Raw genomic sequence first — 20,447 nt, 5'->3', positions numbered from 1 at the left:
TTGAGTCAACTTTTTGGACGAGATGGGTCCCATTATGCCTGGCGAAAACCAAACACTGCATTCCACAGTAAGAACATCATACCAAAGGTCAAGCATGGTGGTGGTGGTGTGATGGTTTGGGGATGCTTTGCTGCCTCAGGACCTGGACGACTTGCCTCAATAGAAGGAACCATTAATTCTGCTCTGTATCAGAGAATTCTACAGGAGAATGTCAGACCATCCGTCTGTGAGCTGAAGCTGAAGCGCAGCTGGGTCATGCAGCAAGACAATGATCCAAAACACACAATCAAGTCTACATGAAAATTGCTAAAAAGCAACAAATTGGAAGTTTTGGAATGGCCTAGTCAAAGTCCAGACCTAATCCCAATTGAGATGTTGTGGCAGGACTTGAAACGAGCAGTTCATGCTTGAAAACCCACACGTCACTGAGTTAAAGCAGTTCTGCATGGAAGAGTGGGCCAAAATTCCTCCACAGCGACGTGAGAGGAACTACAGGAAGCATTTGGTTGGAGTCATTGCAGCTAAAGGTGGCACAACCAGTTATTGAGTGTAAGGGGGCAATTACTTTTTCACACAGGAGAATTGGGTGTTGCATAACTTTTGTTTATGAAATAAATGAAATAAATATGTAATTGTTGTGTTATTTGTTCACTTATGTTCCCTTTATCTAATATTAGGTTTTGGTTGAAGATCTGATAACATTCAGTATCACAAATATGCAAAAGTAGAGAAAATTAGAAAGGGGGCAAATACTTTTTTCATAGCACTAGCACCTAAAAAGGGCATAAAATGGCCACTTTCATCATGATTTTTTTTTTTTTTATACAAATGTAAAAACCATGCCAAACATCCTTCCTCCCAATTAAGTTTATATGAAAATTGCTAGAGTTATCGGAGATATCAAAAATATTCTCGGTCTACGCTGGCATGGAATTGTCCTATAGACAAATGTGATGTACACAGATATTATACTGAATCAAACGATACTGAATGTAGACTCCAAACATCATTCTTTGGTTCACTCCTGTCCATCTCTAGACCTGATTGGGGACTGGGCCAGCGACAGCGCCCCAGATATCTACTCTTTTGTCCCTTACGCCTGGAAGTTCAAGGTTGTCTTCCACCAGTTTGAGATGCTCTGGGCTGCCAACCAGCACAACTGGATCGACTGCTCCACTAAGCAACAGGAGAATGGTGAGACAGCTGTTGGAATTAAATGATGAACAAACTCATCAATTCGCAAGGAGTAAACTAAACAAATTGTATGTAGTGAACTTATACAGTTTGGGTGCACTTTTGATGCACATAAAGGATCGAAATGAGTAACTTTTGACTGATATTATCCCTTTTGTCTTTCAGTGTATCTGGCTGCTTGTGGGGAGACTCTGAACATTGATTTCACATTGCCTTTTAATGAGTATGTCCCTACCATCTGTAATACAAGGTTCTGTCTGAGGGTGAGTAGCTAAAAGCAGATGGGATTTTTCATGATTTTCAGATCATTTAATGTATGGAATACCCTTACAGTACTTTCCGATGTGCTTCCCGATGTGGGCATGTGTAAGTCTGTGTCTGTGTTAACCCCAGGCTGAAGACACAGACTTGCGGCTCTCTCTGCCAGACTGCCACCCCAGCAGGTACCCACTGCTCACCCTGGCCAAGGACTACCAGAACAGCAAGTTGCCCCTTGACATGTGCATTCCTGGGGAGAGCCAGGGCCAGAGCCATGGCGGCCCTCCCAAACTCAACAAGTCCGGCTGGAGGAACATCACCCATGCAGAGTGAGTCAGACCCACTAACACTTTAATTAACGGTATTCCACCAGTATTTACCCCTATTTAGCCAGCATTTACTAGGAAACTGTGTGGTAGTGGTGCTAGGGCTGTTACTGTGACCGTATTACCGCCACACCGGCAGTCGTGAGTAATGACCGCAGTAAAATTCTACGTGACCATTGAGTCACGGTAATCTCCTCTTATGCACTTTGGACATGCAAAAATAGTACCCAACTCGCTAACGATCATCAGGTCACTAATGGCCTCATACTCAGGGCTCTATTGTCCCTCTAACCACTCTGACATCAATGCAAATGCAATCGAAAATCACATCAAACACTTATCAAAACAGTATGTGCTTTTAAAACTCACCTCACTGTGATTGATCAATTTGAAGAAAGAAGTTCAACAACAGGTTGAAACTGAGTGGAAAACATGGTCATTGTGGATGTTGTTTCAAAGCCTAACACAACAAAATGGACATGATGATTAATTCAAAATAACCATATGCATAGAGCTTATGCATAAATATAGGCCTATATATGAGCCCAAGCCCGAAAAAATAACCTGAATTAAAATAATGATTGTGCCATTATACATTACACATTATTAGCCTAAATTAAACATATTCAGATTTAACCTACAATTATAGTGAAATTGTATTTGATTTTGAATAGCCTAGTAATAGGGCATTTTTTAAATATTTTCATAATTAATAGGCTGACGCATTACCTTTTAGCTGCAGAATATCTCACCACCGTGAGTTTCCATCTCCTCCACTCTCTCCTTCATTCCTTTCTCAAACGCGCAGAGGGGGGGGGGCTGTCAACAGTTTAATGAAATATGTTTCGTTGTAAAAACATGTTACTATCGATGTTCCGTAACAGATTTCACTTGGTTTCCCAAATTAAGCACTGGGTAGCTGCAAGAACATGGTTGAAGAGCCAATGGCATACAGAGTTTGGCCGAAATATCACCTGTTGGGCAGCGAAATTACCGGAGTAGCCTACCCGACATGAGTGAAATACGTACCGGGGGAAAGTGGCCTCCGTTCGCTATTCCAGTACATACGGATGACATGTATTTTTTGTCTTGCCCCTGTTCTTGCCCATTTGATAAGGGGCCATTCTAAATCGAAACAAATGGTACATATTAGTGAACACAAGATTACATTGAGAGTAGTCTGATGGGTGAAAATATGATCACTTCATGAGAGAACAGTGTGTGCAGCCTGAGGCAAGCAACAGAGCGCAAGCTTTCTTTTGCGACTTTCTCAAATCATCAATAGCCTATAGTCATGCAGCCAATCTATATTTTGATTTCTAAGGCGTTCTAAGGTTTGTATCATTCACAACTAAAGTTGCCAAATAACTCAATCTAGTGTATAGGACCTGTTTCAAATTATCACTTTTACGCTCAACATAGCCACTTCATATGCGCTTACTCTCGCACCGAAACGGGAAAAATATTCAATTATATTCTTCTTACTATAAAACATATATCAGGGTGAGTATTGGTTAAGTGGGACACCTAGCAAAGTGGGACACTTAAGCTTTGTAATGGATATCTTTAAATGTGTACAATAACATAATCAACAATCAATGCCTGTGTGTTAGTGAGGAAGTATGTGTAGTGTCGAGTAAACATTGCTAATTATGCTGTGTTGACAAGGAGGACCCGCTGACGCTGTATTTTCATCATAAGGTTTATTCATAACAAAGGGTTACAGCGTCGATTTACAGATACCTGCAGATACCCGGAGAATAATCGCCCCATCTCTAATATGATTATTCTGACCTCTTTTGTCCCAACTGTGGTATATATGCTATGTAATCTGATATGGGTGTTCCCTACAGACCAATCCCAGGAGGACACCTAACAGACTTCCTCTGTTCTATGGTGTGTCACCCTAAAACTACTCCCTCTAACACTGAATAAACATCCTCTCAGGTTCCACTTGAAAACATTAGCAAAGTCATAATTCATCATACACTACATATTCCCCCCTTCGAGACTAACTAAAAGTCTCGAAACAAAAAGAATAGGATTATGACAAGTAACAATTTCTCTTATTGAGTATTTTTTAACAATAAACCCAAAAAAAAAATCTATGGAGTGTAAATACCTTTCTATGAAACATGAAAACATCTCTATGGAGTGTGAATACATTACTATGAAATATGAACAAATCTCTATGGAGTGTGAATACATTTCTATGAAATATGAACAAATCTCTATGGAGTGTGAATACATTTCTATGAAATATGAACAAATCTCTATGGAGTGTGAGAGCGAAAAACCTGTCTGGCAGCCTTCTTTCCAAATATCCATCCATCAATCAAGACAGTAAAATTCTCTCACGGCCCCTCTGCCCCAGGCAACCACTTAAGTACTCCAGATCAATTCATACATCTTTATCAATGCATTTGAAACTATGTTGCAATTAAATACACATGAAAGCCTCAGCAAACAAAATACTATCCAAAATGTCCACACTCAGGCTGGTCGACCCATCGGACCCTACTGTGGATTCCTCTCTATCCCTGCCTAGACTCCATGTCCCTAAGCATTCACGAAATAAACAAAAACATCTGAGATCCCCACATGTATCCAATAACAGCAAATATCATTCTACAAAAATTAATACCTAATACAGAAAGAATATGACACAAATTATGTATTACACATGCAAATATGTCTATATATCATTGCAGACACTGGAATGTAGTCCACTACACTTCATCTCCTCAGCAGTGTCGACTGGAATCCAAGATGGCGTAGTAGTGCAGTTGTGTTTTTATCGTCTGTCTGTAAATAGCCTGTAAATACCCTATTTTTCGTACATATTTCCCTATCAGACTTTTCATCCTTCTACAAGATATACTTTCCTGCAACCCGCCTCACTCAATGTGGAACGGATTCTATTATTGACTTACCTTGACTTACCTTTATCTAGAATCTAGAATCTCCAGTTGAAACTAGCTAGCCAGCTAACTAGCTACTTGCTATTTGCTATTAGCCACAGCTAGCGGTGTTTCACCCAGGACATTGGATTTTTTTCTGCGGGATTAATTTTAATCACTGGACATTGATCACCGGATATTCGGCCAGTCTGCACAGCGCGTTATCGACCCAGAACATATCAGTTTTTCCGCCGGAATCACTGAATCACTGGACCTTTAACTCCGGATTTCATCGCTACCAGCTAGCTACCACCAGCCAGCTACAACAAAACGGACGCTGTGGTCTGGCTAATCAAATCATCCTGAGCTAGGCCCATCGCCCATCTCCCGGCTATCTACCTCTCTGTCAACCGGACGGGACCACCTAGTGTTGACACGGAGCCCCGCCGATCCTACACGACTGGTCTGCGGACGAAATCGTCTGATGTGGTTACGACGTTAACCACGAAGATTCCATCCATCTGCTAGCCCTGGCCCGCTAGCCGTGGCCTCTTACTAGTGCTTCACCACCGGACCTTATGATAACTCAGCTATACAGCTGATATCTGCTGGACTGTTCCTTTTTACGGTACTACATCCTGTTTATGTTTAGCCTCAGCCCAAACATGGTTAGTTTATTGTTGTTTCGGTTATTTCTAATTGTACTATATCACTGTAGACCCCCCAGCCTAGCTAAACCTGCATTAGATAGCTCCTTTGCACCTCCCCCTATACACGCGGAGACCGACTCAATTGATGACTCTAGCGATGCTATCTCTTTCATTGTTACCCAACGCTTAGGGTTACCTCCACTTTACTCATATCCTTCCATATCCTTGTCTGTACATAATGCCCTGAATCTTTTCTATAACACCCGGAAATCTGCCCCCTTTATTCTATGTACCCAACGCACTAGAAGACCAGTTCTTAAAGCCTTTAGCCGTATCCTTATTCTAGTCCTCCTCTGTTCCTCTGGTGATGTAGAGGCTAACCCAGGCCCTGCAGTCCTCAGTATCACTCCTACTCCCCAGGCGCTATCATTTGATGACTTCTGTAATCGCAAAAGTCTTGGTTTCTTGCACATAAATATCAGAAGTCTACTTCCTAAGTTTGAGTTATTCACTGCGTTAGCACACTCTGCCAACCCTGATGTTCTAGCAGTGTCTGAATCCTGGCTCAGGAAGGCCACCAAAAATTCTGAAATTTCCATCCCCAACTATAACATTTTCCGTCTAGATAGAACTGCCAAAGGGGGTGGAGTTGCAATCTACTGTAGAGATAGCCTGCAGAGCTCTATCATACTATCCAGGTCTGTGCCCAAACAGTTTGAGCTTCTACTTCTAAAAATCCACCTTTCCAGAAATAAGTCTCTCACTGTTGCCGCTTGCTACAGACCCCCCTCAGCCCCCAGCTGTGCCCTGGACACCATATGTGAATTGATTGCCCCCCATTTATCCTCAGAGTTTGTACTGCTTGGTGACCTAAATTGGGATATGCTTAATACCCCAGCCATCCTACAATCCAAGCTAGATGCCCTCAACCTCACGCAAATTATCAACGAACCTACCAGGTACAACCCTAAATCCGTAAACATGGGTACCCTCATAGATATCATCCTGACTAACAAACCCTCTAAATACACCTCAGCTGTCTTCAACCAGGATCTCAGCGATCACTGCCTTATTGCCTGCGTCCGTAACGGGTCCGCGGTCAAACGACCACCCCTCATCACTGTCAAACGCTCCCTAAAACACTTTAGCGAGGAGGCCTTCCTAATTGACCTGGCCCAGGTATCCTGGATGGATATAGATCTCATTCCGTCAGTAGAGGATGCCTGGTTGTTCCTTAAAAGTAATTTCCTCTCAATCTTAAATAAACATGCCCCATTTAAAAAATACAGAACTAAGAACCGATATAGCCTCTGGTTCTCCTCAGACTTGACTGCCCTTGACCAGCACAAAAACATCCTGTGGCGTACAGCATTAGCATCAAATAGCCCCCGCGATATGCAACTTTTCAGGGAAGTTAGGAACCAATATACACAAGCAGTCAGGAAAGCAAAGGCTAACTTTTTCAAACAGAAATTTGCATCCTGTAGCACTAACTCCAAAAAGTTTTGGGACACTGTAAAGTCCATGGAGAATAAGAGCACTTCCTCCCAGCTGCCCACTGCACTGAGGCTAGGAAACACTATCACCACCGATAAATCTACAATAATCGAGAATTTCAACAAGCATTTTGCTACAGCTGGCCATGCTTTCCATCTGGCTACCACTAACCCGGCCACCAACTCTGCACCCTCTGCTGCAACTTGCCCATGCCCCCCCCGCTTCTCCTTCACACAAATTCAGACAGCTGATGTTTTGAAAGCGCTGCAAAATCTGGACCCCTACAAATCAGCTGGGCTAGACAATCTGGACCCTTTCTTTCTAAAACTAGCCGCCGAAATTGTCGCTACCCCTATTACTAGTCTGTTCAACCTCTCTTTCATAACGTCTGAGATCCCCAGAGATTGGAAAGCTGCCGCGGTCATCCCCCTCTTCAAAGGGGGTGACACTCTAGATCCAAATTGCTACAGACCTATATCCATCCTGCCCTGCCTTTCGAAAGTATTCGAAAGCCAAGTTAACAAACAGATAATTGACCATTTCGAATACCACCGTACCTTCTCCGCTATGCAATCCGGTTTCCGAGCTGGTCACGGGTGCACTTCAGCCACGCTCAAGGTCCTAAACGATATTATAACCGCGATTGATAATAGACAGTACTGTGCAGCCGTCTTCATCGACCTGGCCAAGGCTTTCGACTCTGTCAACCACCGCATTCTTATTGGCAGACTAAATAGCCTTGGTTTCTCAAATGACTGCCTCGCCTGGTTCACCAACTACTTCTCAGATAGAGTTCAGTGTGTCAAATCGGAGGGCCTGTTGTCTGGACCTATGGCAGTCTCTATGGGGGTGCCACAGGGTTCAATTCTTGGGCCGACACTTTTCTCCGTGTATATCAATGATGTCGCTCTTGCTGCTGGTGACTCTCAGATCCACCTCTACGCAGACGACACCATTTTGTATACATCTGGCCCTTCATTGGACACTGTGTTAACAAACCTCCAAACGAGCTTCAATGCCATACAACAATCCTTCAGTAGCCTCCAACTGCTCTTAAACACTAGTAAAACTAAATGCATGCTTTTCAATCGAACGCTGCTGGCACCCGCCCACCCGACTAGAATCACCACTCTCGACGGGTCTGACCTAGAGTATGTGGACAACTACAAATACCTAGGTGTCTGGTTAGACTGTAAACTCAACTTCCAGACTCACATAAAGAATCTCCAATCCAAAGTTAAATCTAGAATCGGCTTCCTATTTCGCAACAAAGCCTCCTTCACTCATGCTGCCAAACATGCCCTCGTAAAACTGACTATCCTACCGATCCTTGACTTCGGCGATGTCATTTACAAAATAGCCTCCAACACTCTACTCAGCAAATTGGATGTAGTCTATCACAGTGCCATCCGTTTTGTCTCCAAAGCCCCATACACTACCCACCACTGTGACCTGTACGCTCTTGTTGGCTGGTCCTCACTACATGTTCGTCGTCAAACCCACTGGCTCCAGGCCATCTATAAATCACTGCTAGGCAAATCCCCGCCTTATCTTAGCTCATTGGTCACCATAGCAGCACCCACCCGTAGTCTGCGCTCCAGCAGGTATATCTCACTGGTCATTCCCAAAGCCAACACCTCCTTTGGCCGCCATTCCTTCCAGTTCTCTGCTGCCAATGACTGGAACGAATTGCAAAAATCTCTGAAGCTGGAGACTCTTATCTCCCTCAATAACTTTAAGCATCAGTTGTCAGAGCACCTTACCGATCACTGCACCTGTACACAGCCCATCTGAAATTAGCCCACCCAACTACCTCATCCCTATATTGTTATTTATTTTGCTCATTTGCACCCCAGTATCTCTATTTGCACATAATCTCTTGCACATCTAGCATTCCAGTGTTAATACTATTGTAATTATTCTGCACTATAGCCTATTTATTGCCTTACCTCCATAACTTGCTACATTTGCACACACTGTATATATATTTTCTGTTGTATTTCTGACTTTATGTTTTTTACCCCATATGTAACTCTGTGTTGTTGTTTTATTGCACTACTATGCTTTATCTTGGCCAGGTCGCAGTTGTAAATGAGAACCTGTTCTCAACTGGCTTACCTGGTTAAATAAAGGTGAAATAAAAAAATAAAAAAATGGAATCGGAACCTTTCCACACCTTCCTTGTTCCATTTCCTCCAGTCCCTTCATATTGTCCTTGTTTGAGTATTTCAATCTCTACATATTCCCCCATATGCTTCTGGAAGAAAATAAAAGACCAAACAGTATCTTTTGCAAAACAACACATTCAAATTAAAACATCAATATCAACTAAGAATATAAAAATGATATATAAAATGAATATAAATGAATCACATTCTATTCCCCCCTTTGATTCATAACAAAATACTAAAATCACACTAATTTTAAAACCTCCGAAATCTATCTATCAATACTCCTTTGAGTCTTGACAGAAGGTTAAACCCTCTTATCGTTTCATTTGCAAAACCCTTCAAATTATAGTTAATATTATCTATGTGATCTTCCCAAAATTTTACACCATACCATGGGAAAATCCCCACTTCTCTCAGTCTTATCCTCCAATGGTAGGCTTCCCAGACTATGAAACTTCTCTCTTTCAGAATCAGATTTATCTCTTTCCCTTTGCTTCCCCTATTTTAAAATTTAAAAACCTCATATGGAAGCTTCAACTTCAACATGTAACAACATCCTATCCATCATATGTTTTATTAGAACAAAAACAGCTTTTAGCCTTCACTGGTTACCTCTCCAATGCTTCATGAAGCGCTGTTAACGGATTTTCCTTCCTATCTAACAAATTCACCTAGGTTAATTCATTTAACCAATAACACTTAAACCTAGGCCTAAACAAATGTTTCCACAACTACAAGGAAAATGAGCTGTATCACCCATCCTAACCCTAATAACAGTCTTTTCCTCTAAAATTGGTGCTGGAGCTATTTGCTCCCTTGTAATCAAATGTGATATAGTTATGGCTTTAATAACTGTCAATGTTTAAATAGTTAAATTGCTTCTCACTATTGTTATAATATACTAAAGTGTTGATGTCATTGTTGTTGTTTCATCTAGTTTCCCCAAAGCTTTGAACTCTTTACTTGTATTTCCATCTATCACCACTAGTGTCACTACATTAACTCTCAGTCCTAACTCTAATCCCTCACTTTCAAACTTTTCATTATAAAAAATACACTTACAATTACCTTGATCTTCCTGCTGGGAATTGTAAATATAGATACTCAATCACCCTCAATCTTCTCTTATCATTCAGCAACGCATACTTTCTCAATGCAACTGCTCCTAACAGATCTAAACTCCTACCATAACTATCTTCTCACTAAACTCTAAATTTCCCTTCACCACTGTTCTCTCTCTCTTACTACTAACTTTGAAACTTAGCTTACTGTCCTAGAGTTCCTTCAACCCTAGTTTTCCTAACTTTTTTAATCTGACTTTTTCTCCTAACTTTAAAAAAAAACATTTCACTGATTTATTCACAAAATCCTCTCCCTCCAATTTTAAAATATGTGATCGGGAAGTCCCCACCTGCTTATGATTACTTTACACACAGACTTGGCAACCGATTGAGCATCTTTTAGCCTAGTTTGAAATCTCTTGGTGTAGGAATGTAACCAAGAAAAACAGTCACCCTTTTAACATTATTTTTCAGACAGATTGTCTCCTTCCTATGATATAATCTTTTCAAGCAAATATGATTCCCAAAAACCCTACTCTTTTAAAATCTTCTACCAGACAGCCGTCTGGTGTACATCTTATTGTACAGTTCAACTTACACAATGCTTCTCTTCCCAACAATGCAATAGGTATATGTTCTGATACCAGTATGGGTATTTTAATTTTCTTGATTTTTATAGCAGAGCTCAATTGGTTCCTTAAGAGTAATCAGCTGTTTTACTCTCTCGAATCCCTATCCTAATTAGTTAATTTTACATAGTGAGATGTGTAACCTCTTCAGGCTGAACACAGATAAAAGCTTTTCCACTATCCACCATCACTTCTCATAGTCCTTTGTTTTCACTTCAATTGTTGGATATTTTCCCTAATTGGTGCTACCAGCTGACACCCCCCTTCAGATCTTCTAGGCACTCCTAGAATCCTTGCTCCTTTAAGGGTTCACCTGTCCTCCAGATGATCTTCACTTGCTCCTGTATCTTCCTCTGAAATTCCCTCTTTCCAGAAACTATCTATGGATATGAAACAACTTATACCACTAGTTGTGGCTGATACAATTGCATTTGACCTTGTTCAGTTGAAGCTATGGCAGTGATTGTTGATTTGGTTCACACTGATTCTTCATAACCAAAGCTTTTCTTCTCCTCCTTCTTCTCCCCCCAGTTGTATTTGATCAAGTTTTCTGAGAGTTTCTTGGTCCTGTTCTTTCTTGTTGTTGACATATCAGTATTCTTCAAAAGCTTATATTCTAAGTTCTGTCCTCGAAATATCATCTTCCATCAATGTATACTTTTTCTCTCTTTCCTTTCCTCAATGTATTCTTCTCCTCCAATTCTTGGGATCCTTTTCTCAGCAGTTTTTTCCTCTTCTGTATCTTCAGCTTCTTGAGTTGTTGTTCCAATTCTCTTTGTCTCTTCTAAATTATTCCCCTTATCCAGGCATAATACACTTCAGTCTATATCTCTTTCTATTTCTTCTTTACTAATCATTGTAGGATAAAATCCTCTTGAACATAAAGCACCTTTAATCTCCAAATCTTCATCTTTGTCTTCATCTTTCCGAACCTCATTCTTCTCTTAGTTTCCAGACATCTCGGTTTTTTCTTTCTTTTGGAGTTTTGGATTCATCTTTATGGTCGTCTCTGCTTCTCCTCTCTCTATTATTCAATCACTTTCATCATGTTGATGACGTCAGGGTTAAAATTCCCTCCACTGGCTATGTTTGTTCAATGTCATGCCAACTTTTATTCCCTTTTCCAGATAACCTTTAGTTAATGGTATTGCAATGTTTACTATTTTCAACTATATCAACAGGTGTAATTACTTTCATAGTTCTTATGTCCTTTTTCCCCCCTGTAACAACTATTTGATATTCCTTTATTGTAAATTATTTCTATTTTAGACTATATAGCCTATAGTTTCCTCCCTATTTTTTCTCTCTTTCTATTTTTTTTCTTCTTCCCCAAATTAATTAATTAATCAATTAATTTATTCATCAATTTATTTATCTATTCATTTTATTTTACCAAATTATTGATTAGTGGCAATCTTACCACATCCAATCAGGAAATTAAATGAAAGTAGTCAACTTCAGAGCAATCCAAAAAATAAAGACTTCTAATCCTACAACACTACAATACTCATAAACCCATTGCTTAATAAGCACCTAATTATCCTAATTTTACAGAATAATGTCAGTACTTGATTCCCCCACACAACTCTAATCAAACCCACTCATGCACAAAAACTCCAAAATGCAATTTTTATTTTCATCAATTGATCAGTCTTTTGCCAAGTCCTTGTCAAATTGTCATAACATCACAACATATCCTTTATAGGAAGGCAAGGTTTCTGTAAATAAAACAGTACTAGCCTTGATCTTTTGACTTGATTTTTGGTCCGTTGCAGCAGACTCTGTCGCGTCACACCCTGTCACATGATGTACACGTCAGCACTTCCGCTCTCTCTCTCTCTCTCCTCGTTCCTCTTATCGTCTCTCATATCACAAAAGAACAAAGAAACAGACAAGAATTTAGTAGTTTATGCAGTCACTGAGTTATTACAACCATTCAATATTCCTCTAGTCACATTCGCGCTACGAATTAACTCAGGAATAATATAAATAGCTCAATAACATTTATTTATTTTATTTATTTAATTATTTTTATTTTTAATCCGTCAACATCTCTCTCTCATTTATCAATTCAATAGGTCTCAAGAAAACAGTTTCATCGTCAAACAGCCGATGTAACAACCAGAATACACTATTAGCCTCTAAATGTTCCCTTCTCTTTGTTCCTTCGTTCGTCTGCGTCTCCCCGCAGCACAGTGTAGCAGAGGAGTGGCATATTTACCCCTACGTCACTCTAGTGTCGTAAAATCACACGCATGCGCAGTTCAAACATCACTGCGATTTCACAGTGGAAGGAGCTCTCTCCCAGCTCTCTCCAAGCTAGGCAACAGAAAGTTAACAGTCCCGCTGTATTTCCTCTCTTTTACCCCTTATAGACAAACAATAACACTTAACAGAGCTCACAAAACATAGGGCACAAAACCCACGCTAACTAAACACAGTTTTGGAGGCTCGACCCATTCCAATGGACCCCCAAGGAAAAAATATCAAACGTAAGCACGCATCAAATTTGGCATGTAGCATGAATAAATTAGCATTAGCATGTAGCATTAGCATTAGCATGAAGCACTATTAGCAGGCCACGTTTAGCATTTCTCCCTCCGCCGTGTCGTAAAATTCCTTTGTTTGCTAAATTTCTGCTACCACGAGGTCCTGCCGGAAATTTAATGAGCGGTCACATCAAACAAATGATTCGTCAACCACAAGCTGAGCGGTAACATACAATCAAATATATACCACAGCCTCAAGCCCCCTGGACTTACCTAACTACACCTAACGCGTTATTAGGATTTTTGGCCCATCATAATGATCACCTCCTTTAAGAGGGTTTCCGTAGATTCACTGCGGTTACACACATATGCCTAGGCCTTATTCCTCTCAATCTATTCTTCTTGAACTTCATTCAAGCAAAATATCTCTATAGACACTCCCCCCTTTTTGCGTTGTTTACCAGCGCAAACAAATTTAGAACGGACTCCTATCCCACAGCACATCAGCAACGCACACACGCAAGTTCTTTAACGGTGCATTCTTTCAACGCACACACACAGACACACGAACTGACCAGAGCCCAAAGTAGTGACAAACTCACCCTTATCTGCCTCTGGAGCCAGAGTCAGCTCGGCGCCCATGAATGAAACGCTGAGGAAAAACGCAATACCTTCCAAATCCTCGCCGCCATTTTGTAGTGTAGAGTAAACGTTGCTAATTATGCTGTGTTGACAAGGAGGACCCGCTGACGCTGTATTTTCATCATAAGGTTTATTCATAACAAAGGGTTACAGCGTCGATTTACAGATACCTGCAGATACCCAGAGAATAATCACCCCATCTCTAATATGATTATTCTGACCTCTTTTGTCCCAACTGTGGTATATATGCTATGTAATCTGATATGGGTGTTCCCTACAGACCAATCCCAGGAGGACACCTAACAGACTTGCTCTGTTCTATGGTGTGTCACCCTAAAACTACTCCCTCTAACACTGAATAAACATCCTCTCAGGTTCCACTTGAAAACATTAGCAAAGTCATAATTCATCATACACTACATATGTGATGATAAAAAATGGGTTAAATGGGCATGAGGTCATCATTGTGGGCATGGCCATCCTGTGTAATGAATGACGCGTCTCTAGAGGCATAATGGTAAGTAAAATTACATAGGTAAATAATGTTAAGGTTATAAAAAACGAAGAAAGGACATTCAGTGTTTCATTACAACATATTTTGTAATGGGATGTAATTGTAAATCAAAATTCTTACTACTCACCTTTTTATAATATTGACATTTTGACAGTGTCCCAGTATGCCAATCCCCTACTGTCAAACTGGGACACTCCTCTAGGCCATTTTAATGCAGAAAATAATATTTTTGGGGATTATGAAATACATTTTCTAAATAGGATCAAATGTTTAATTACATTGTTTCCTCAAATCTGCTATCAGCTAGCTTGCTAGCGTAGCTGCATTTTACTTAGAAAGATATTACCTCACCAACATTTAAAAAAAGTATATTTTGCTGTATTTGACTCTGACAATAAAACAGTCATTGAAATTGTTGAGGGGTGAGGTCTTTCTGGTTTCATTCTACAAAATGTCCACTGGAGTATAGTGTTGAGAATGTTGATAGGCCTAGATGAAGTTCATTTTTATTTTATTTATAGGCTATAAAATTACATATAGGCTAAATCATATAATTATAATAAAGTATGATGATAATAATACGAATAATAGCCTCATAATAATATTAATAACAATACATTATAATTCTAAATGTTCCACAAAAAACCTAAAGAATGTTTTAATACATTTAATTTGTATGAATAATTGAAGTTTATCATTAAACTATTGAAATGACTCATACTCTCTCATTTATCCTTCTTTACAATAAATAATTACCTGTCCCACTTTGCCAGTATTGAAAAAATGTGGTCTCAGGACAATTTGTGTTTGACGAAGTCATACATCCTGTTTTTAATATTTATTTATTTTTTATTTTGTATAGTGTAGTAGAGTTCCTAAGCTATTTAGAATGGTATCATGTTGGGGGTTAAGACAATGGGATGATTCTGTAAGGTGTTCCGGAAAGCACATTTTCAGAAAGTGTCTCACTTTGCCAATACTCACCCTATAAAATAATGGCACGGGACTTATAAGCAGATCTTGTCTGCTAAATGAACAAGCCTACAGCCTATGGCATGGCGCATAGCCAGATAACATAGAGTAGGCCAACTCATATTCTGTTCTTCTGAAAGACATTTTCTTCATATCATAATGTTTCTTTAGACCTGCCTAAAATAAATAATGGCGTTATTGTGATGGTGTATATTCAATTGATTTAGTTGATTTTTTGAAATGTAGATGTTCCAAAGTCGTGCATCAGCAGCTTGTATGCTGGAGGCCTGGAGATGCTAAACGTGTTTATGTTAATTAACGGTCAATTACTGTGAGACCAGCTGTCTTTTGCATGACAATAACCGTCTGACAAAATGTCATGACCGCCACAGCCCTAAGTGGTGTTTGTTTCATTGAATCCCAAAGAAACAAACAAGTAAATCATTATTACTATGCAATTACCATTTCACTATGTCATTTGTTCCTTGTTCCCCAGGGCTGGCTGGGTGGACTGTTGGACTGTCCCAAACTTCCTGCTCATCATTGATTACACCTGGCACCCCATCTACCCCCAGAAGGCAGACGAACAGCTGAAGCAGTCCTGTGAGCAGATTCCTAAGATGTTTAACTTTATTTGAATGTTTATATGTTCCTGCTCTGTACTTATACGTAAGTGTTTCTCTGTCCCTGCAGTGTCGGAGATGGAGGATGCCATGTTGTCGTCCTTGCGCCCCCCTGAGCACCCGTCTGTGCCCCACCCGCCACCGCCTCGCAGCTCTGCCCCCAACAGCAGGGTGACCACAGATCCCTCGGAGCTGCCCCCCGACAGGCTCCATGTGGAGATAGAGATGTCCCCCGACTCCCAGATCATCCTCTACGGGCCCCTGCTCAAGGCCCTCGTCTCCATCAAGGTACAGTCAGGGAGACAACATACAGCACAAAAACTGTGCAGACTCATAGACCTCATCCAAAAAAAACCTAGGGAGGGTAGATGGGAGATTTGAGGAAAACATTTGAGTGATGTGTACATGCTTCAAGTCAAGGATTCAGCCCCTTGGTTAGAAAAAGTCACAATTTCTTTTACCCCTTTTTCTCCCCAATTTCGTGATATCCAATTGGTAGTCACAGTCTTGTCCCATCGCTGCAACTCCTGTACGGACTCGGGAGAGGCGAAGATTGAGAGCCATGTGTCCTCCGAAACACGACCCTGCCAAGCCGCACTGCTTCTTGACACACTGCTCGCTTAACCCGGAAGCCAGCCGCACCAATGTGTCGTAGGAAACACCGTACAATTGGCGACTGTGTCAGCGTGCATGCGCGCTGCCCGCCACAGGAGTTGCTAGAGCGCGATGGGACAAGAACATCCTGGCCGGCCAAACCCTCCCCTAACCCGGACGACGCTGGGCCAATTGTGCGTCGCCTCATGGGTCTCACGGTCACGGCCGGCTTCGACACAGCCTGGGATCAAACCCTGGTCTGTAGTGACGCCTCAAGCACTGCAGTGCCTTAGACCGCTACACCACTCAGGAGGCCGAAAGTCACAAGATTTAACCATCCACACATCCCTCTCCCCCTTCTGTAGGAGAACTACTTTGGTGAGGACGACATGTACACAGACTTTGAGGAGGCGGTGTCCAGCCCTGTGCTGTCCTCCCTGTCCACCTCCTCCACCCTGGGTTGGTCTCCACTGGGCCTGGACGATGACAGGAGGGATGCTGCCACCCTCCACCCCCTGGCCTTGCGCCCCTGGGACATCACCGTCCTCATCAACCTCTACAAGGTGCACGGACGCCTGCCCATGGTAAGTCCATCCCCACCTACCCCTGCAACAACCAGCAATCTTTATCAACAACTAACACATTATGTGGTCTACCAGCACCACTTTGTATCAGTTGTACGAGTGCTGGAGATAACCCTTAACCCAACCATTCTTCTAACTCTCTCTCCGCATGTGTCTGGACAGCACTGTGGCAGCGACAGTCCTGAAGCCCCCTCTGGGTTCCTAGAGAAGCTGTGTTTTGAGATGAAGAAGGGCTACAAGGAGACCATGCTCCAGCTTGTGCTCTCCCCGGCTCACATCTTCATCAGTGACAACTACCAGGTGAGTCAATCATAATCGATGGAAGGAGCATTCGGGATACATTTATACCAGAGCCCTCCCCTTTCACTTCAAGGGGTGCACGTGTTCATGTTCACAAGGATTTAAAAGCACTGGATTGATGTAGACATTGCGCAGAACATGGTTTATGATTGTATGCTTAGCAGTAGCCATGGGTTTGTTATTACTGGAGCCTCAGAGCTTAGAGATTTACCTGAAATGCCCTGATTGGTAATCTCTTCCCTCATGCAATGACCTGCAGAACTGAGTTCCGCTGAGGATAATATACCGCAACATTTTTGTTGTGGGTATGTGGCACAATGTTTTGAGAGTACAGTGAATGTGGATCAACTGGCTGAAGATTTGAATTGCAAAGAATCAAAAATACACTTTAGCAATGCACATCGCACAATACTACCATTTGACTGTCAAACTGCAGGAAATAGCAATTCTAAGAGGTTGTTTTGTGCTTTCACAAGATTGTATGCATGTGATGGATGTATGATAGATGCATAATGTCTGTATGTTTGTGTGACTTTTTCCACATTTTGTTACATTACAGCTATATTCTAAAATTGATTAATTGTTTCCTCATCAATCTACACACAATACCCCATAATGACAAAGCAAAAACGGGTTTTTAGAAATTGTAGCTAGTAATCTATATTTAAAAAAAATACAAGTATTCAGACCCTTTACTCAGTACTTTGTTCAAGCACCTTTGGCAGCGATTACAGCCTCGAGTGTTCTTGGGTATGACGCTACAAGCTTGGCACACCTGTATTTGGGGAGTTTCTCCCATTCTTCTCTGAAGATCCTCTCAAGCTCAGTCAGGTTGGATGGGGAGCGTTGATGCACAGCTATTTTCAGAGACTTGTCCAGAAGCCACTCCTGCACTGTCTTGGCTGTGTGCTTAGGGTAGTTGTCCTGTTGGAAGGTGAACCTTCGCCCCAGTCTGAGGTCCTGAGTGCTATCACCACCATGCTTCACCGTAGGGATGGTGCCAGATTTCCTCCAGACGTGACACTTGGCCTTCAGGCCAAAGACTTCAATCTTGGTTTCATCAGACCAGAGAATCTTGTTTCTCATGGTCTGAGAGTCTTTAGGTGCCTTTTGGCAAACTCATAACGGGCTGTCATGTGCCTTTTACTGAAGAGTGGCTTCAGTCTGGCCACTCTACCATAAAGGCCTGATTGGTGGAGTGCTGCAGAGATGGTTGTCCTTCTGGAAGGTTCTCTCATCTCCACAGAGGAACTCTAGAGCTCTGTCAGAGTGACCATCAGGTTCTTGGTCACCTCCCTGACCAAGGCCCTTCTCCCCTGATTGCTTAGTTTGGCAGGGCGGTCAGCTCTAGGAAGAGTCTTGGTGGTTCCAAACTTCTTCCATTTAAGAATGATGGAGGCCATTGTGTTCTTGGGGACCTTCCATGCTGCAGAAATGTTTTGGTACCCTTCCCCAGATCTGTGCCTCGATACAATCCTGTCTCGGAGCTCAACAGACAATTCCTTTGACCTCATGGCTTGGTTTTTGCTCTGACATGCACTGTCAACTGTGGGACCTTATATAGACAGGTGTGTGCTTTTCCAAATCATGTCCAATCAATTGAATTTACCACAGGTGGACTCCAATCAAGTTGTAGAGACATCTCAAGTATGATCAATGGAAACAGGATGCACCTGAGCTCAATTTCGAGTCTCATAGCAAAGGGTCTGAATACTTGTGTAAATAAGGTATTTCTGTAAACCTGTTTTCGCTTTGTTGTAACGGGGTATTGTGTGTAGATTGATGGACTTTTTTTATTTAATCAATTTTAGAATACGGCTGTAACGTTACAAAATGTGAAAAAGTCAAGGGGTCTGAATATTTTCTGAAGGCACTGTATATCTGTTTTTAGGCTCCAACAAGTTTATTATTACTACTAGCGCTGTCATACGATTAAAATAATGAATCGATTTAATGGCAGTAATCGTGATTAATCGCAATTTTTGAATTTGCTAAAATGTAGGCTACTTATGTTCTTCAACATGAACTAGTCACAAGATGCTACTACTAAAAATGTGGGACCATTTGCTTAAATCTTTTGACCTGAGAACTACAACAAAAACAGCAGCTAAATGGAATGGATGTCCTGTTATGATTTAAAATCATTGTGGGAAATTAGAGTTGAATCAAGAGGCATTCAGTCATGGCATTGTAAACATTATGTTGGTTAGCTAGCTAGCTAACGTTAGCATAACTAGCTAGCTACTTCCATACAAATTATTATGTTTTTGCTGTTATCTAAAGAGACGCCTAGGAATGTGTTTATGGTTGAACTTTCTGTACATTTTCCTTCAAAATGGTTGCTGAAAGCTGCGTGCATAGTGGATGTTTAAGCACCACGCTTTCAGTAGAGACAGAAAGCGCTACAGAGACCGAGTGCACACTAAACAGCACAGAGCGTGTTGTGTGTTGCGCTTAAAAGGTTTAGTGTGGAAACACTTTCGCTTAAGCGTCCATGTGGTGAAGAAATGGAGATGTGATTAATGCGGTATTAAGACGTTAACTTTGACAGCCCTAATTATTATGTGTATCCACACAGCGGCCCACGTCTGATGGTGTTCTGAGGGACGGCCACCTGAGTCTGTCTGGTCTGCAGATGCGTGCTCACGCCATGTTCTCAGCCCAGGGCCTGCCTCTAGGCACAGACACCCTGGAGTACGCCTGGCTCATAGACATGCAAGCCGGGGCCCTCACTGGGAGAGTCACCATGCCACAGGTCTGTTCTCTCTGTTTGTGTGTTTTATGTTTGTGTACGTGTTTCTATTTTGTGTATATCTAATGGATTTGTTGTTCCTCAGCTGGCCAGTGTGATGGAGTGGGGCGAGACATACATGTTCCACGTCTTCTCCCGGGAGTTCCAGCTGGAACAGCCCAAGCCCTCCGTCATCTGCCAGCATGGGGTGGACCGCCGTGTGTGTGACTCCAAGGTAACACGTACACACTTTTTCTGTGCATGGAAATCACATATTAGAAAATCTGTAGTCTGCTGGTTTTCTGGTTTTCT

General features: G+C 41.6%; 1 protein-coding gene across 1 annotated transcript in view; it reads left to right on the top strand.

The window, feature by feature from the left end:
• Nucleotides 1-20,447, top strand: part of LOC311145993 (bridge-like lipid transfer protein family member 1) — a 154,292-nt gene that overhangs the window by 26,178 nt on the left and 107,667 nt on the right. Inside the window, exons 14-22 of the mRNA XM_084182417.1 lie at nucleotides 1,039-1,194; nucleotides 1,360-1,457; nucleotides 1,588-1,781; nucleotides 15,800-15,906; nucleotides 15,997-16,214; nucleotides 16,886-17,104; nucleotides 17,267-17,404; nucleotides 19,983-20,159; nucleotides 20,242-20,370. Coding sequence (XP_084038543.1) covers nucleotides 1,039-1,194; nucleotides 1,360-1,457; nucleotides 1,588-1,781; nucleotides 15,800-15,906; nucleotides 15,997-16,214; nucleotides 16,886-17,104; nucleotides 17,267-17,404; nucleotides 19,983-20,159; nucleotides 20,242-20,370 — 1,436 coding nt within the window. The remainder of the gene's footprint in view (nucleotides 1-1,038; nucleotides 1,195-1,359; nucleotides 1,458-1,587; nucleotides 1,782-15,799; nucleotides 15,907-15,996; nucleotides 16,215-16,885; nucleotides 17,105-17,266; nucleotides 17,405-19,982; nucleotides 20,160-20,241; nucleotides 20,371-20,447) is intronic.

Source organism: Coregonus lavaretus (genome assembly GCF_964263955.1).
Source record: "Coregonus lavaretus genome assembly, chromosome: 18".
In the NCBI taxonomy this organism is placed as follows: Eukaryota; Metazoa; Chordata; class Actinopteri; order Salmoniformes; family Salmonidae; genus Coregonus; species Coregonus lavaretus.
Note: the sequence above shows the minus strand (reverse complement) of the source record. Positions and strands in the feature narration are given on the sequence as shown.